At 38.9% G+C, this 18,615-nt stretch overlaps 1 protein-coding gene across 1 annotated transcript; it reads left to right on the forward strand.

Moving 5' to 3' along the window:
- The first annotated feature begins 536 nt into the window (after nucleotides 1-536).
- LOC119726795 lies at nucleotides 537-18,377 on the forward strand. Its single transcript, XM_038198653.1, has 6 exons — nucleotides 537-592; nucleotides 3,129-4,322; nucleotides 15,192-15,289; nucleotides 16,058-16,611; nucleotides 17,181-17,304; nucleotides 17,742-18,377. The coding sequence occupies exons 2-3, from the start codon at nucleotides 3,132-3,134 to the stop codon at nucleotides 15,276-15,278; spliced, it is 1,278 nt and encodes a 425-aa protein (XP_038054581.1). The 5' UTR covers nucleotides 537-592; nucleotides 3,129-3,131; the 3' UTR covers nucleotides 15,279-15,289; nucleotides 16,058-16,611; nucleotides 17,181-17,304; nucleotides 17,742-18,377.
- Nucleotides 18,378-18,615: the final 238 nt, after the last annotated feature.

Here is an 18,615-nt window from a genome sequence, read left to right on the forward strand (position 1 = left end):
CGTTTGCAAGGACGTCAAAATTAATGTGTTATATTTTTTATGCAAAATCGGTGCATGATCTAAAACTCATTTTAAAAGATGTACAAAGATGTCGAATCATTGTCTGTTCACTATGAAGTAATGCATATGAAGTTTCTTTTGGAAACAGCTTTTTGTTTAATTGTTTTTTAATTAATCATAAAACCCGTGAATGTGGGTACATTGAGGTTATGTTTTGAGTTCTAAAAAGGTGGTATTATGATATAAAGATTATTTGTGTGGATGGTAAACAAGTATTTGGGTTTGGAATTGAGAAATACAATCCGTATTGAAGGAATAAAATGACTCGGCGGTGCCCGCGGCGCGGCTTCGGCGGAAGTGTCCTCGCGTTATAGGCCCGGCTACACGCGCGCAAAGTATAGGCTTTGGGAAAGTTGACTTTCTTGTCGCGAAAGAAAGGGCGCCCTCTTTATTGAGGTAGAAGGTGCATTGACCTCTAGCTGTGAAAATGACGCGTTGGATGTAATGGGCATGGTAACGTCCGGTAGCTTGGCTACAGAAAGTGTTGGGCCATGCTAAGCTGTACACGGTGTACCAGACTATTGTGGAGACGGTGAGATACGGCGTGGTACTATTGTTGGTTTAGTTTAGGGGTTTGTTTCGGTGTTTTTTATGGGATTATTTACATTTCTTTGTATGTGTGTGTTACAATAATTGGGGAACAATAGGTGTGGTTGTATTATATCGATATATCAGGTGTGAAATGGCGCATATTACCGTGAAGTGCTTCATGTCTGTGCGTAGCCCTGGACTGCCTTTGTAAACATAGGCCACACGTACATGTACATCCACACGTACAAAAATGTGTCGCACTTTGCCAAATTTTGATTTTCACATTTAGACTTAGTTTGTAGGTTTTTTTGCTTTAGAAGCAAACTCACCCCCTGAATAGGCTAATCAGGAAGTGTTGCCTTTTTCAGATGGCTAATTTTTGTGAAATTTCATGTTGAAATTTTGATACGCAAACGTGTGCAAATGGATCTGGAATTTTCACGAAAAATAGACATCTGGAAAAGGCAGCACTTTCTGATTAGCCTATTCAGAGGGTGAGTATGCTTCTAAAGCAAAATAAACTTCCAAACTAAGCCTAAATGTGAAAATCAAAATTTGGCAAAGTGCGACATGTTTTTGTACATGTGGATGTGTGGCCTATGTTTTCGGAGGCAGTCCAGTAAATAGGCCACATTTATGGGGCTAGTCTGTACGTAATTGCTATGCCCGCTATGCCTAACTCAGTAACTGTTTATACTAACATTATTTTGTCATGGGAAAAATGATGCATGTACATGTAGTCTAGTTGTACAATAGTTTGATACCACCTTGGTGATCACTGAAAAATAATGAAAGGTGAGGGGGGGGGGCATATAGAAGTGCACATGTTATGTCATGTTATGACTGTATTTGCCAACTAATAATAGTAATGAGACTTATTCCTAGACAATGCTAGAGTTGGGGTTTATATAAGATGTAAATATAAAATTAGGAAAGAATGACGGTTTTATTATTGAATTATTTTAATGGAATAATTCAGTCTGATGCAAAGTTATCAGGGATTTACTTGGACATGTTAGATAAGGCTCGCTGTTTGTGTGGGAATTTCCTGCATACATGTACATGTATATAGTTTGCAAAGAAAATTGCATTGTTCTCTTTTTACAAACATGAATAATTCTCAAGATATGTCATGGTCAAGTTGTTTTGTCAGCTGTGTGAAATTATGAGTTTAAAATTCTCACTGAGTATTAAGTGAAATCATTGTCTAATTTAATGTTAAAAACATGGTGGCATTAGTGACTTAAAGTCAGTTTTTATATCCTACAATTAAATGACAAAGATGTGTATGTCGTTATATAAAACAAATAATGAATGTTTTTCATTCGTGCAATGGAGAGAATATTTCCATTCGTTGAAAGAAGAAATGTTCCATCTTTCAACTCATGGAAATATTCTCACCATTGCACTCGTAAACATTTATTATTTGTATACTTTCCCAATTGTACTTAAGATATTGAGGAGGGGGGCTTAAGTACTTGACAATTGTAAATGACCAAACTTTCTATAATGAAGGGGGGGTAAAGCCTGTCATTTTGTTAGAATTTGGCAATTTTTAAGTGTTCATTTGCTTTTCTCTGTTTGTTTTTCCTTGGGGGGGGGGGGTGGCCATTTTGGGTGATTGCCTCCGAATACGCTGTTACATTCATTCCAATGGAGAGTGGCCGTCTAGTTGGAAAATGTTATTTATAGTTGGGATATGTTGAGCTATACTTAAAGCTATAGTCCATCATTTGTAATTTGTGCATTTTGTTCGTTTGAAGCAACAAAAGTGTTCAAAATCTAATGAAGGATACTGAGCAACTAACCCGATGAAGTTTCAGCTCAGCTTCAGCTGTACATTCTGAGAAAAGCAGCATTCTAAGATCTCAATTTCAAATCAAAAGTTACTGAATCAAGTTTTGAATTGTTTTGAATTGCAGCTATACGCGGCGTCGCGCACTGATCCGACGAATTATAACAACCGCGCGCGCGTGTGCGTCGTTCCAATACTTGTGCGCGCTGCGCTGAATAACAAAACGAACTACTAAATTTAAATTTTCCTACGGTGCTTCTTAAGAATCACCGTTGGAAATGCCTTCTTTCATTGATTACTTCAAAATGACAGCTTCCCAGAAAGAATAATTTCACAGGGAGTTTAGTTCCCTTACTATCTTTCAACGAAGTTTGTTTTTCAACAGTAATTACGCCAGTTACTTTTCGGATGGCTGCAAATGATGGACTATAGCTTTAAGGACCGATGCTGTAGTCAAGGGCCATTCACAATAACTATGTTCATGGGAAAGAGTTCTATACACAAACAACACTTGACCCCCTGTGCACAAATCCTATGCGACTGCTCTGAAGAATTCTATTTTTTTGCTAAGTAAATGCCTTTATTTTTTTCACTACTATAATTTGACTGTTAAGGGCATGTCATTGCTGTTCATGGCTTTTAGGCCACTGTAGGGAAAAATAAGCGTTGTCCGTGTATGGAACTCTTCTGTATTTATAATATGTGTTATTTATCGTTTTTCTCTCTTTTCTCTGTTTTGCAGAAAATGGTGAAGACGCTGGAGAAGACGAGCTGTGACGTTCCTTCAACTTCCCTGAGGTTGGCACCTCCTCAGGGAAGACGCCTGCCTGTGTTTCACAGGCAGTGCGCAAACCAGCTGGTACACGCAGACTGTGTACTCGTACTCGGAGAACAAAGGTTCCAGCGTGTTCCTTGTTCTCACTGGGAGGGTACTGGGGCCAGCGTGCCCTTCAGCTGGATTAATCTTGAGAAAAGATGCACAGATAACATGAGATTACATGAGATTAAACAGAGAGAATATGAACAGAAACTAATCAGGAAATATGACTTGAAACTGAGAGCATATGAGTATAATCACAGAGCATACGAGTTTAACCTGAGATACCACATCGATGATACTGAGCCTAGATGCAGTGACTATCTTGTGCAGAGAAGAAGGGTGAGTGAACTGAAGATGCGGAGAATCAACAAAATGACAAAGCAGAGAGTAAGTAATCAGAAAGCATTGAGAAGCTTGAAGGTAAGCAGACAAACATGCTGTAGCAGAAGTCAGGTATTGGAAAGTTATGTAGAGTACTGTCAAGAGGCAAAGAAGGTTTCAAAACCAAATAGAAAGAAAATGAGAAGAAGTCAACGTAGACAGGCCTTCCACAGAATGAGGAATGGTAAGATGATCAAATTGCGCATGAGTAAGGAGGACAGAAGAAACCAGAAGAATGCCCAGAAGAATTTACAAAGTCACACTAGAAGAAGTTTGAGTTATGTCTTGAACAACATGCCAGATAAGGGAGACAAATGCATAGTGAAGAAACACAGCAGAAATCAGTATAAACCATGGAGATCACAAAAGAGTAAATTTTCAAAGAGATCGAATGTAAATGAAATTCAAGACAAGCAGTGCTGGTTGTGCGATAGGAGTATTAAGTCATCTAAAAACAACGTGCAGTGTGATGGCTGTGACATTTGGTATCATGTGCATTGTATGAATTTCTCAAAGATGAAACAGGTGTTGAGCAACAAAGCTGTGACATGGTTGTGCAGAAAATGTGGGAAGAGTACTTACTCTGAGTCTCTGTTATGTAATCTTGGTATTCCAACAGATGATAACCTGTATGACTTGACAGTTCAGGAGACATGCACCGATGATGTGGTCAGAGAGAGGTCCGTGAGTGGAATGTGCAGGAAGGACAGCAACAAAGACAATCAGAGAAAAAATGTAAGTGATGCAAAAAGAAAACAAAGAACAGGTTGCATGAAATTAATGACTGAAACCAAAGAAGTGGTGGTACGTAGGCAGACAGGTGGTTACTCACTACGGAGCAAGAAAAGCCAACCCCCAGAAGTACATGTAGATGATACAGATGAAAGTCAAACTAGCATGTCCAAACCTGTTGGAAGGAGGGGTAGAAGAGGTGCAAGAAATGGAAAGGTTGAAGACAGTGTTGATAAGGGCAGTAAAACTGGTGAACAAAGTTGTCAATCAAAGAATTTGCAAGGTGAATACAATTGTGAAACAACTCGTGAAACAGCATATCCAGTTAGTAGGAAACGGCAGCTACCAAGTGACAATAAAAGTGGTGAAACAAAACGTAAACAAAAGGAGGTACATGTACAAAATGCACATGAAGTTTTAGATAGCGAGCATGATGTCAAAGGTAATGTCAAAAAATGCAAAACTTTGCAACATGAAACATGTAAATCTGTGGGAGGCAAACACAATCAGGAGAGTAAAAGAAAAAGTAGTAGAGGAAAGAATTACATTGGATCAGACACAATGATTGTGCAGGGAAGTTTTCATCAAGGCAATCATAGATTTGGATGGAGTTCAGGAAAACAATGTGTACCGAACAGTTTGTGCTGTGTTTTATATAGTAAAGTCAAAGAGTTGAAAGACTGGTCTTCCAGTGATATTGATACTACACTAAATACTGGAAATGAGTTATACAGACATTTATCTAGAAGTTCTACAGTGAATACTCGATACTTGTTGATAAATGAACTGCCAAATGAATTGGATTTGCTGAATCATCATTTCAGTATGAGGTTTCATGATCCTGTATGTGGTACTTTTGGAGAAGAGTGTAATTTGCCGGAATTTCATATGATGCCGCTGAATCATGCATTAGAACATAGTCTTCAGCAATACTATGCAAGTTTCATATGTTTCCATGGAAATACATTTGTTGTAATTGCTCAAGATGGCATGTATTATATCTTTGATTCTCACTCTAGAAACCAGCAAGGTTGCCAAGTCAGTGAAGGAACAAGTCTGTTGAAACGTGTCGCTACTTGGCAAGATGTACACAGGTATTGTAGTGATTTGGCAAAATCTATGTGCTTGTCTGATAATGAGCAGTTTGAAGTTACAGGTGTATCTGTGTGGTTAGATGATGAGGAAAGACACGATGCTGATGCATGTATATGTACAGAGGACAACGATGATTCAGTACTGGCAAGGAGTGATCGCAATAAAGCAAAAGTTGATGAAGGAAACTCTGGGTCTATAGTAGATGTTGTTGGTTCTGGTAGTGGCTTGTCAAGGACATGTACGGATCTACCAAATAATTTGAAGGAAGGCAACAAACATAGTTGCAGTGAAATGAGTCGCAGTACTAAAGTCAATGACAACAGTGATGTTGAAATTATGGAAATGGTCCAGATGCAAAGGTTTAAATTTGTTCCCCTGACTTATAATAGGAAGCAGGCAGTATGTAGAGAACATAGAATAGGCCAAGTATCTCTGGACTGTAATGAGGTTTCAGATACATGTGAAGAGATGGGACGACCTGATTTAGTGAAGAAAATTAAAGGAGATGGGAACTGCTTTTTCAGGGCTATATCATTTGCAGTGTCAGGAACTGAAGATAATCATTTGCAGTTAAGAATGGCTACTGTCAATCACTTGTTAAAAAATGGAGATAAATTCAATGGTTTTCTGCGACAAGGATTTGTTAATGTGGAAGAATATGTCATAAAGCAAAGAATGTTTGACTCTGGAGTGTGGGCTACAGAGGTTGAAATCATGGCGATGGCACACATGCTGCATACAGACATATACACATTTGAAGATGTAAATAAGTGGTATGTTTTCTCTGCAAGCACCTTTGAGAGAGAGGCTGCAACATTAGATGAGGCAATATACTTGTACCATAGGCGTAGAATTCACTATGATGTTGTGTTGTCAGTTCATGAATCAACTCAATCAAGAAGGCAATCTGATAATGGACAGCAAAAAGTAACAAGTAATAAAGGAGCAGAATGTGTGAAAAATGGTACCTCCAGTAAATCAGAAAAGAATTCAAAGTGTAAAAGGCGTAAGCGAGCAAATAAAAAATTACAACAAAGAAGGAAAAGAGAGAAAAATAAGGAAAGGTATGCAAAGAAGGTGAAAGGTGAAAAGAATAGGAGTGATGAGCAAAAGCAAAGTAAAAAGATGTATAACCAGAAGAACTACCAAAAGAATGCAGACAAGAAGAAGGAATTGCTAAAAATAAAGTACAATAGTGATATGGACTATAGAGAGCGGCTAATCACTAAGGGGAAAACAAAGTATTGCCAGAATCCCGAGTACAGAGAGGAGCTAATCACTAAGGGGAAAACAAAGTATCGCCAGAATCCTGAGTACAGAAACAAGGTAATCCTTGAGGGAAAAACAAAGTATTACAATAATCCTGAATACAGAGAACACAAAATCAATAAGGGGAAAACAAAGTATTGCCTGAATCCTGAGTACAGAGAGAAGCTGATCACTAAGAGGAAAACAAAGTACCGTGATGATGCAGGATATAGAGAAAAGCTAATAAATTATGAAAAAAGCAAGTGCAAAGCACAGTACCGTAAAGATCTTGCTTATAGACAGAAGAAAATTAATCGAGCAAAATGTAAATATCATGCCAATGCTTCATATAGAAGAAAGCTCATTGCAAGTATCAAAAAGAAATACCGATGTGTCACATCTTACAGAGCAAAGTTAATAAAGTATGGGAAAAGGAAGTATGAAATAAATAGTGAATATCGTAAAAGTATGGCAAAGCTGAATTCCAGACGTGCTGTGATTAACAAAGAGAAAAGACGTAAAATTTGTTTTGTTACAAAGAAGTTTAAAGAAAGCATAGCAAAAGGACCCGAGTATGTGTGTGCTTGCTGTCATAAACTGCTGTTTAAAAAGCAAGTTATACAGTGTAACCTGAACAAATACAGAGATCAGACGTCAATTAGTGACAAATATCTTCATACTTGTAGTGATCATTGTGAATCCAAGTGTATGATTGCAGAATCAAGCAGATCATGTTTATGGATATGTTATACCTGTCACAGAAAATTACTAGTTAATAAAGTCCCTGCTGAAGCTACTGTGAATAATTTAAACCTGATGGACATCCCTGAGGAATTAGCTTGTTTGAATACATTAGAGGAGCATCTAATTGCAATAAATGTACCATTCATGAAAATGATTGCATTGCCTAAAGGCGGACAACATGGTGTACGAGGTCCAGTTGTATGTGTGCCATCAAATATTACGGATACAGTGAAAGCATTGCCAAGGTCTCAAAACGATGATCAGATGATTCGTGTGAAGTTGAAGAGGAAATTGACTTATAAAGGATATTATCAATATCACTTTGTGAGTAAAGAAAATGTGGAGAATGCGTTACAATATCTTCAACATAATAATAAATGGTTCAGTGACATTAAAATAAATGCTGATTGGGACAATCCGTTGTGTGAAGATGATAAGGAAATTGATCAGTCTGTACCTGACATGAAAGAAGAAGCCAATAATGAAAGTGATAACAGTGATGAGGAAACTGATGACGATCGTTTACGAGGCATTGCATTAGACACTTGTCTTCAGCCAACTAACGTAGGACAGGAAATACTTGATCAGTATTTTGAGGAAGTGCTGTGTGTGGCTCCATGTGAAGGCAATAGTCCAATCAGAGTGTTAATGGAAAAGGGTAACGAAGCCAAATGCTTTCCAGCATTATTTCCATCAGGTCAACCTATTTTTGATGATGATCGTGAAGTGAAATTGACACTTTGCCGATATTTTCATAACCGATTGATGAATGTTGATAATAGATTTGCAATGTGTACTCAATATATCTTTTATGCTCAGTATTTGTCAGAGATTCAGAGAGTTATGTCAAGTGTTTCTATTGCATTGCGAAAAGGATCTGATAAAAAGTATAATGGTGACAGTGTGAATGCCTCCATGATCAATGACAGGGACCAATTGCAAGATATGTTGAAGTCAGATAGTGGATACAAATTTCTCAAGCCCATTCGTGGTACACCCCCCTACTGGCAAGCAGCACAGAAAGATGTTTTGGCTATGATCAGACAGTTAGGAATACCAACATGGTTTTGTTCATTTTCTGCAGCTGATATGCGGTGGCCTGAGGTAATCAATACAATTTTAAGACAGCAAGGTGATTCTAGAGATGTGGAAGATTTGGACTGGAATGAGAAATGTACCATATTGCGAAGTAATCCTGTAACTGCTGCGAGAATGTTTGATCAGCGATTCCATACGTTTCTGAAAGATGTTGTACTGTCCAGAGCTGAACCGATAGGAAAAGTCATAGACTATTTTTACAGAGTAGAATTTCAACAAAGAGGGTCGCCACATACACATTGTCTTTTCTGGATTGAAAATGCACCAAAGTTGGGAGATGACAGTAAAAGAGAGGTTGAACAGTTTGTTGACAAATATATAAGTTGTAAATTACCATCAAAGGACAAGGATGAAGAATTAAATGAAATTATTAGTCATGTACAGTTGCACAGCAGAAAACATTCCAAGTCATGTAAAAAGAAGGGTACTGAGTGTAGGTTTAATTTCCCAAGACCTCCATCTGAACGAACATTCATTACTGAGCCCATGCCAACAGACGATGAGGATCAAACTAATGGTGAAAGCAGTGAAAAAAATAAGGCTAAGGAATTGCTGCAATCAATATGGACTGCAATACAGAAAACTGAGAATGAACACATGACAACCAATGAATTGTTTGCAAGTATAAATTTGACACAAAGTGATTTCGAAAAAGCTGTTGATGTATTAAGTTGCAAAGCCAGTTTAGTTCATAAGAGACAACCACAAGATGTATGGGTTAATTTGTACAATCCAGATTTGATAAGATGCTGGAATGCAAACATGGATATTCAGTATATTTGTGATGCCTATGCTTGTGTTGCTTACGTGGTATCGTATATGTCCAAAGCTGAACGTGAAATGGGTATGTTGTTGTCACATGCTCAGGCAGAGGCTCAGAAAGGAAATTTGGATGTTAGACAGAGCATGCGGGAAATTGGCTGTGTGTATTTGCATAACCGTGAAGTATCAGCACAAGAAGCAGTTTATCGTGTTTGTAATCTGAGATTGAAAGAAGGATCAAGGAAAGTGGAATTTATACCTGTCGGTGAAAATCCAATTAGAATGAGTAAGCCTCTGAGTGTTATTCAAAGTACATGTGATGAAGATGATAATATTTGGATGACTAGTAGAGTTGATAGGTACCTAGCAAGACCAAATACTGACAAATTTGAAACAATGTGCTTGGCAACATTTTGCTCAGATTATAGAGTTATATATACAAACATGGCTAAAACAACTCGTTCACCAGTATATGAATTGAAGAATGGTTTGGGTCACATACAGAAACGAAGTCGAACTGATCCAGCTGTTATACGATTTCCTAGATTTTCATTAGCAAAATGTCCTGAAAAGTACTACCAGAGCATACTGCAGTTGTACCTTCCATATCGTGTTGATGCCCAGCTAAAACCGCAACAGTTTGAAATATACGAGGAATTTTATAGAAATGGCATTATTAAGTTTGGTGGCATTTTGAAACCTGTCAGAATTATTGTTGAAAATAACCAGTCATTGTATGAAGCTAATGCTAAGGCAGTAGATGAAGCTGAGGAAATGTTGGAGAAGTTTGGTCCACAAGAAGATGCTTGGGCATTGATCGCTCCAGAAAGTGAAAAAGACAGACTTGAATGTGAAGGACAGCAACGAGCACAAGTGGATGAGAGTGACAATGAGTCGGATATTCCTGATTTGAAATCCAAGAAAGATGATGATATGAAATATACTATTGAACCACACAGATTAAATGTATCCAAACAAGAAGCAATGAATTTGTTGAGGTGTCTCAATCCTAGACAAAAACAGGTGTTTTACAAAGTCAGACAATGGTGTTTGGACAAAGTGAATGGTAAAAATCCTGAACCGTTCCATGTATTTGTCACGGGTGGAGCAGGGACAGGGAAAAGCCATTTGATTAAATGTATTTATTACGAGGCAACAAGACTTTTTGGAAGAATGGTAGAAAATCCAGACGACATCTCAGTTTTACTTACAGCGCCTACAGGTGTTGCTGCATATAATATACATGGCGCCACTATTCACAGTGCTTTGTCAATAACAACAAATGTCAGATTGCCGTATCAACCACTGAGTGAAGAAAAGATCAGTACACTGCGACATAAATTGAGGCAACTACAAATTCTGATTGTTAATGAGATTTCGATGGTGGGTCATAAACTCTTGTGCTATGTTCATGGTCGTCTGCGACAGATAAAACAATCTAGAAATCATAGTCCTTTTGGAAATGTCAGTGTATTAGCTGTTGGTGATTTTTATCAGTTGCCCCCAGTAAAAGCAAAATCTTTGTACCAGACTGATGTTACAACTGACTTGTGGAATGATAATTTTGTCAAAGTAGAACTGACTGAGATAATGAGACAAAAGGATGATGCACAGTTTGCTAAAGTATTGAATAGATTACGAATCAGAAAGAGAAAGGAAAGCTTAGGAGCTCATGATAAGAGACTGTTACAATCACGTGAGACTGGAGAAGATTGGACTGATGCTGTGCATATTTATCCTTGCAATAAACAAGTGGATGAGTACAATACACAGACCCTCTTTGCTAAATGTTCAGATTGTGTATGTGTTCTTGCTAAAGATTTCCAGAAAGATGCAAAAAGTGGGAAAATGATATCAGTAGTGAAATCACTCAAGAAATCCTCAATGACTAATTTACCTGATGCTCTGTGGCTTGGTGTTGGTGCTAGAGTCATGCTTACAAGGAACCTTGATGTATCTGATGGACTTGTTAATGGAGTATTTGGAATTGTAAATGAAATTGTTGTATTAGCTAATGATCGTGAGCAGTCACCTAAGTTGATTAAGGTAAAATTTGACAATGAGAATATTGGATCAAAATTGAAACAAACTTCATGTATTAATGATAGAGATGCTGTCGGTATTGAAATGGTTGAAGAAAATTTGAAAAAACAGTGTGTCCGACATCAGTTTCCACTCAAGTTAGCTTGGGCATGTACAGCTCACAAGGTTCAGGGTATGAGTTTGGAAAAGGCAGTTGTATGTTTGAACCGTACATTTTCCGCAGGACAAGCTTATGTTAGTTTGAGTAGAGTTGTTTCACTGAATGGTCTTGTGATAGAAGGGTTTGATGAGAAATACATTTATTGTAATGAGGCAGTAGCTGAAGCAATGAGTAAAATGGCATTGTACATTGAGGAGTCTGATGAAAAGGGAAGCAATAATGTACATGCACACGTAGGTGATGAAAATGAAATCAAGGGTGATGTATGTTTCAGCACAAGTATTGCTATGCATAATATTCAAGGACTTCATGCACATGTAATGGATTTAAAATCTAATGATGAAATGTTGTCGTGTGATTTCATTTGCCTGACAGAAACATGGACTGACAAACTTTGATTGTGATATGGATATGAGTGACTATGAATGGTTTCACCAACCAAGAAGTATGTCTTATGATAACTCCAGTCATGTGGCATGTATGTTGAAAGAACAGTGTCATGGCGGTGTAGCTGTGTGTGGCAAAAAGGACAGGGTGTTCAGTAGGATGAATTTGCCAATTAACAATCTTGAATACATCGCATTTGGGTACCATGTAATTTCAAACGAGTCATTACCAGTAGTTGTTGTTATACTTTACCGACCACCGTCATATACATTAAAGGAATTTGTAAAGGTGCTTGAAATGTTGCTAAATGAGATACACAAGATTTCAAACAAGTGCATTGTTATGGGCGATTTTAATGAAGATATCATGACAAAAGAATCTTGTGTGAAGAAATTGATGGATGATCATGGATATAATCAGTGTGTAAGTTATGCAACAACTGAAAAAGGCACTTTACTTGACCATGTTTATGTGAGAAATATAGATTGTGTTGATGTTCAAATTAGTCCAACTTACTACAGCTACCACGAAGCAGTCATTATTCGGTTGTGACTTTATAAATGAATTAGTTTGTATTGCTCAATTTTAAAACATGGTTTGGTTGTATTTTGAGTGTTTTCAGTAATGCACATTGTGCATTTTCAAAGAGACAAGAATATAATATTTCAGCTGTAAATTGAAATGAAATTGTAAGCAATGGTAAGAGAAAAAAGAAGTGCATACAAAATGAAGCATTTGTAACCTGAATAAGAAAAAGGGTAAAACATGCAATACTAAACAAGACAGACAAATAGTTGTGTAAGCCAGATGGATCAATAGTCGTGTAAAGCAGACAGATCAATAGTCGTGTAAATCAGACGGATAAATAGTCGTGTAAACCAGACGGATCAATAGTCGTGTAAACCAGAAGGATAAATAGTTGTGTAAAGCAGACAGATCAATAGTCGTGTAAATCAGACAGATCAATAGTCATGTAAATCAGACAGATCAAAAGTCGTGTAAACCAGAAGGATAAATAGTTGTGTAAAGCAGACAGATCAATAGTCATGTAAATCAGCGGATCAATAGTCATGTAAATCAGACGGATCAATAGTCGTGTAAACCAGACGGATCAATAGTCATGTAAATCAGACAGATCAAAAGTCGTGTAAACCAGAAGGATAAATAGTTGTGTAAAGCAGACAGATCAATAGTCATGTAAATCAGCGGATCAATAGTCATGTAAATCAGACGGATCAATAGTCGTGTAAACCAGACGGATCAATAGTCATGTAAATCAGACAGATCAAAAGTCGTGTAAACCAGAAGGATAAATAGTTGTGTAAAGCAGACAGATCAATAGTCATGTAAATCAGCGGATCAATAGTCGTGTAAATCAGACGGATCAATAGTCGTGTAAACCAGACGGATCAATAGTCGTGTAAATCAGACGGATCAATAGTCGTGTAAACCAGACGGATCAATAGTCGTGTAAATCAGACGGATCAATAGTCGTGTAAACCAGACGGATCAATAGTCGTGTAAATCAGACAGATCAAAAGTCGTGTAAACCAGAAGGATAAATAGTTGTGTAAAGCAGACAGATCAATAGTCATGTAAATCAGCGGAGTAATAGTCATGTAAAGCAGACGGATCAATAGTCGTGTAAAACAGACGGATAAATAGTCGTGTAAAGCAGACAGCTATAACTGTGGAGCATCGTTGTCAGATTCACAGCTGTGTGTGCCATCTCACAGAGTCCGTCTGCTCATCAGTGGATAGTTACTCGCTGTGATTGTGGAGCATCGTTGTCGCATTCACAGCTGATTGTGGCATCCCACGGCGTCTGTCTGCTCATCAGGCGATGATGATGATCAGTGGATGATGAGGATTACTCGCTGTGACTGTTGAGCATCCTTGTCACATTCACAGCTGAGTGTGGCATCTCACGGAGTCCATCTGCTCATCAGTGGATAGTTACTCGCTGTGATTGTGGAGCATCGTTGTCGCATTCACAGCTGATTGTGGCATCCCACGGCGCTGTGATTGTGGAGCATCGTTGTCGCATTCACAGCTGATTGTGGCATCCCACGGCGTCTGTCTGCTCATCAGGCGATGATGATGATCAGTGGATGATGAGGATTACTCGCTGTGACTGTTGAGCATCCTTGTCACATTCACAGCTGAGTGTGGCATCTCACGGAGTCCATCTGCTCATCAGTGGATAGTTACTCGCTGTGATTGTGGAGCATCGTTGTCGCATTCACAGCTGATTGTGGCATCCCACGGCGTCTGTCTGCTCATCAGGCGATGATGATTACTCACTATGACTTTATGGACCATCGTTCTCACAGCTGAGTGTGGCATTTCACCAATCCTTCTGTACATAGGTGGTTGTTGACGATTACTCACTTTGACTGTGGAGCATCGTTGTCACATTCACAGCTGAGTGTGGCATTTGACCAGTCCTTCTGTTCATTGGTGGTTGTTGACGATTGCTCACTATGACTGTGGAGCATGTTGTCAAATTTCACAGCTGAGTGTGGCATTTCATCAGTTCTTCTGTGCATCGGTGGTTGTTATCGATTAGTTACTCTAACCGTGGATCATCGTTGTCACATTCAGAGCTCAGTGTGGCATTTCACTAGTCCTTCTGTTCACTCATTATGACTGTGGAGCATGTTGTCACATTTATAGCTCAGTGTGGCATTTGAACAATCCTGTTTATGTATGGATGATGACAATAACTGTGGAGCATTGATGCCACACTCACACCTTGAACCTCGCAGATTGGCACTCGTTTATTGAACATGAGTTGATGATGACCATCATTTTTCAAGTATGGGCCCTGGGCCGAAGGTTCCCTTTAGAATGGTAAGAAAAGGAAAATTTTGGGAGACCGCTTAAAAAAAACATGAAGTCACTTTGGATTTCCATTCCCGTACTCAGATCATTATTACATGTACATGTAAGTGTATGCTGTACAGTCGAACCCGGACAAGAAGAGAGCTTTGTTAATACAAGATCCTGCTTATTTATAACAGGCAAAACTTTAGGTCCCAAGTCTTTGTTGTTCTTTGTGTTCCTGTGTTTTCCATTACTGTTAATACAAGATACCTGTTACAAATACACAAAAATGTACATGTATAACAAGGTAATTCGTAAAGACCGAAGGACCTTGTTATAAACTTGTGCAGCTCTGTCTTTGTCGCTCTTTGTAAACAGAGTCCTTACTATTAGAAGAATCAACTGGTATATTTGTTGACTTCATTGTTTTATAGTGACAACAATTTTGTTCGGTAAATATGAAGTCTCAAAACTGATTTCAGTTTTTGTTTCTTGTGTTCTGTGTGTAGAATTTGTGCATGTGCGACGTGGACGTCATTGAAGAGAAGACTACCCCTTTGTTGGAAACTGACTATTGGAAATATTTGCACAGTTAATGTTTTTAAAGGTAAGATACAATTAGCTGTAGCTGTGTAAATTAAATCATTCTACATGTATATTTTTATTGACCAGCGGTAGTAAACAGCGGAGGTAACTTGCAGCAACCGATTTTCTCCATTGATCTTCTGTTTCAAATTGGTGAAAGTGTGATAAAGCAATTCTAACTAATATAGTTGAAATGAAGTAGAGCATGGTTGTTGATAATGACCTGATCAAAAGGGAGTTGTCGCACTTTTATCCACAATATTTTATGAAAGATCTAGCAAGCACTCATTGGCCGATTTCCAGTGAGTCTTGTTCTTGACATGGGTTTATTATTCTTGCAAACTTCGACTGATAGGTGGTGTTGTGAGATCCCTATACAAGTATAGATATTTTTAAAATCAAAATCCATGAAAAGTGCTGAAATCATCGGTGACGTGTTTACTGCATGTTCAGACCAGACCACATGATAGGGTGTGCGTGTGCATTACGTCCGCAACGTGTTCAGCATTTACGGCAATGGCTGTCAAACACACTTTGGCACATGGTTGCTGTAGCTTGTATTGTGCACATGTGCCACAGAATGCAGTTTTAAAACAAGTCTTTATCATAAAAGACTGATGTTTGAAATTGCCAGTTCAGATCACCCATGGACCAGTAATGGCCTGTCAACCAGTAGGAATGCATAGACTGTCTTGGGCATATATTTTAGTACGAAGTTAAATCTAAAGAGGTTTTCATTCAACTACAGTAGTTAAATTTACATACTTGGCTCAATTTTTTTGTTCTTCAGCTCACCTTTAGCATATAGGTGGGCAATGATGTGAAGGACGACTGATCACCTGTCAACCATGCCGGAGTTCTGTCAGCCACCTCTTGCATCACTGTGATGTCACAGGCTACTAATCACAGTCCATCATCCAAGTCCAAGTACCGTGAGTCATCTCTTGTACCACTATGTCTGAGGCTACTAATCACCCGTCAATCATGCCGGCGTTCTGTCAGCCACCTCTTGCATCACTGTGATGTCACAGGCTACTAATCACAGTCTGTCATCCAAGTCCAAGTACTGTATGTGAGTCATCTCTTGTACCACTATGTCTGAGGCTACTGATCACCCGTCAATCATGCCGGCGTTCTGTCAGCCACCTCTTGCATCACTGTGATGTCACAGGCTACTAATCACAGTCTGTCATCCAAGCCCAAGTACTGTACGTGAGTCATCTCTTGTACCACTATGTCTGAGGCTACCAATCACCTGTCAACCATGCCTGAGTTCTGTCAGCCATCTCTTGCATCACTGTGATGTCACAGGCTACTTATCACCTGTTATCCAAGCTGAGTAGTGTGAGTCAGTGTTGTAGTCCAGACTCTGCAAGGCCATCACAAGACCAGCACAAGTCTCCAGTCTGAATTCAAGTCACAAGCTTTTCAAATGAACTACAACAAAGGCATTACTTTGTCATTGTTCGTACCCTGGTCTTGTGAATGGTCTTGTGCCAGTTTTGTGCCAGTTTTAAACACAAGTCTGTATCATTACTAACGGATTTTTAACCTGTATATAGCTGGGTGATGGCTATAGATGCAGCTCGATGAAAGACAATAAGCCAAGGCACTGCTATAGCCGCATTCCTGCTGCATAGCCGCATTCATTCATAGACAACGGCCAAATTGCCTGCACTTACATATACATGTATTCCTCTCATATTGCAGTTGTATATGGCCGAACAGTGCCAGGGTTAAGGAGTTAAATTGCCTGTTCAGACCAGCCACACAACCGGCTCTCCATCAATCAGGAATGGAAAGACAGTCTGTGGCATATATACATAGGAAATATCTAGGGAGGATTCTTTTCAACTAATAAACGCCATATTTATATACTTCTACTCAATTTCTATTCTTTGTTCCATGTATAGCATTACTATGATGTCAAGGACGATTAATCACCTGTCAACCACGCCCGAGTTCTGTCAGCTGTCTCTTGCATCACTGTGATGTCACAGGCTACTAATCGCAGTCTCTCATCCAAGCCCAAGTACCGTAAGTCATCTCTTGTACCACTATGTCTGAATCAAAATCCTTCAAAAAGTGCTGAAATCATCAGTGATGTGTTTACTGCATCTTCAGATCAGACCACATGATAGGTTGTGCGTGTGCATTACGTCCTCGGAGTGTATGCCATTCTACCTGATATATCTTCAGTTGTTCTCAAACACAGTGTGGCACATGGTTCATGTGGCTTGTCCGCATGTGCCACAGAGTGCAGTTTTAAAAACAAGTCTTTATCATAAATGACTGATGTTTTAAATTGCTAGTTCAGATCACCAATGGACCGGTAATGGCCTCTCAACCAATAGGAATGCATAGACTGTCTTAGGCATGTATAAGTAGGAAATTAATATCTATGGAGATTTTCATTCAACTTCTTAAATTTACATATCTAATTCAATTTGTTTTGTTCTTTGCCCCATGTATAGCATTACTATGATGTGAAGGACTACTAATCACCTGTCAACCATGCCGGAGTTCTGTCAGCCACCTCTTGCATCACTGTGATGTCACAGGCTACTAATCACATTCTGTCATCCAAGCCCAAGTACTGTCGGTCATCTCTTGTATCGAACCACTAATTATGAGGCTACTAATCACCTGTCAATCAAGCCTTGAGTTCTGTCAGCCACACGTTACATAACTGTATTTATTTAAAGCCTGCAAATCACCTGTCATCCCATCATGAATATTGTGTGCCATCTCTTGCATCACCTGCCATTCAAGGCAGAGTTCTGTGAGTTACCTCGTTCATCACCGTGATGTCAAAGGCTACTAATCACCTGTCATCCAAGCCAGACTTCTCTATGTCACCTCTTACATGCTTCTGATGACCTGGATGACCTGTCGTCCAAGTATGAGTTCTGTGATGTCAAGACTGTATATTTGTTGTTTAAGCCTTTGTCCTGTCATCAAACTCTTGTATAAACATGTGATGGTAAAGGCTTTTATCATTTGTCTAACAGGGCTAATTTCTGTCAGCCACCTCTTGTATCAGCGTGATGTTAAAGGCTATTAATTTGTAATCCAGTTTGAAGTACGCCCTTACATTTAGTCCAAATTATGTATGCATGGGCGTTGCGAGGGGGGGGGGGGGCAAGGGGGGCACTTGCCCCCCCCTGGAAAAGCCACCCAAAAAAAAGAAGAAAAAGAAAAGAAAAAAAGAAAAGAAAAAGAGGTGCGAAGACAAAGTGGTGTAAATTTAATGAGTTGGGGGGGGCAAAATGTCCCTGCCCCCCCCCCCCTCTAAAACTGATAAATCGAGAATGTGTTGAGAAATACAAGCATTTTTTTTGCAAAATT

The sequence above is a fragment of the Patiria miniata genome, unplaced genomic scaffold (genome assembly GCF_015706575.1).
Source record: "Patiria miniata isolate m_02_andy unplaced genomic scaffold, ASM1570657v1 HiC_scaffold_2, whole genome shotgun sequence".
Classification (NCBI taxonomy): domain Eukaryota; kingdom Metazoa; phylum Echinodermata; class Asteroidea; order Valvatida; family Asterinidae; genus Patiria; species Patiria miniata.

Excerpts from the sequence above, each read along its gene's own strand:
- LOC119726795 (XM_038198653.1), top strand. The coding sequence starts at position 3,132 with ATGGTGAAGACGCTGGAGAAGACGAGCTGTGACGTTCCTTCAACTTCC. Across the intron at positions 4,323-15,191 it reads AAGACAATCAGAGAAAAAAT|AATTTGTGCATGTGCGACGT; the intron begins GTAAGTGATGCA and ends TTCTGTGTGTAG.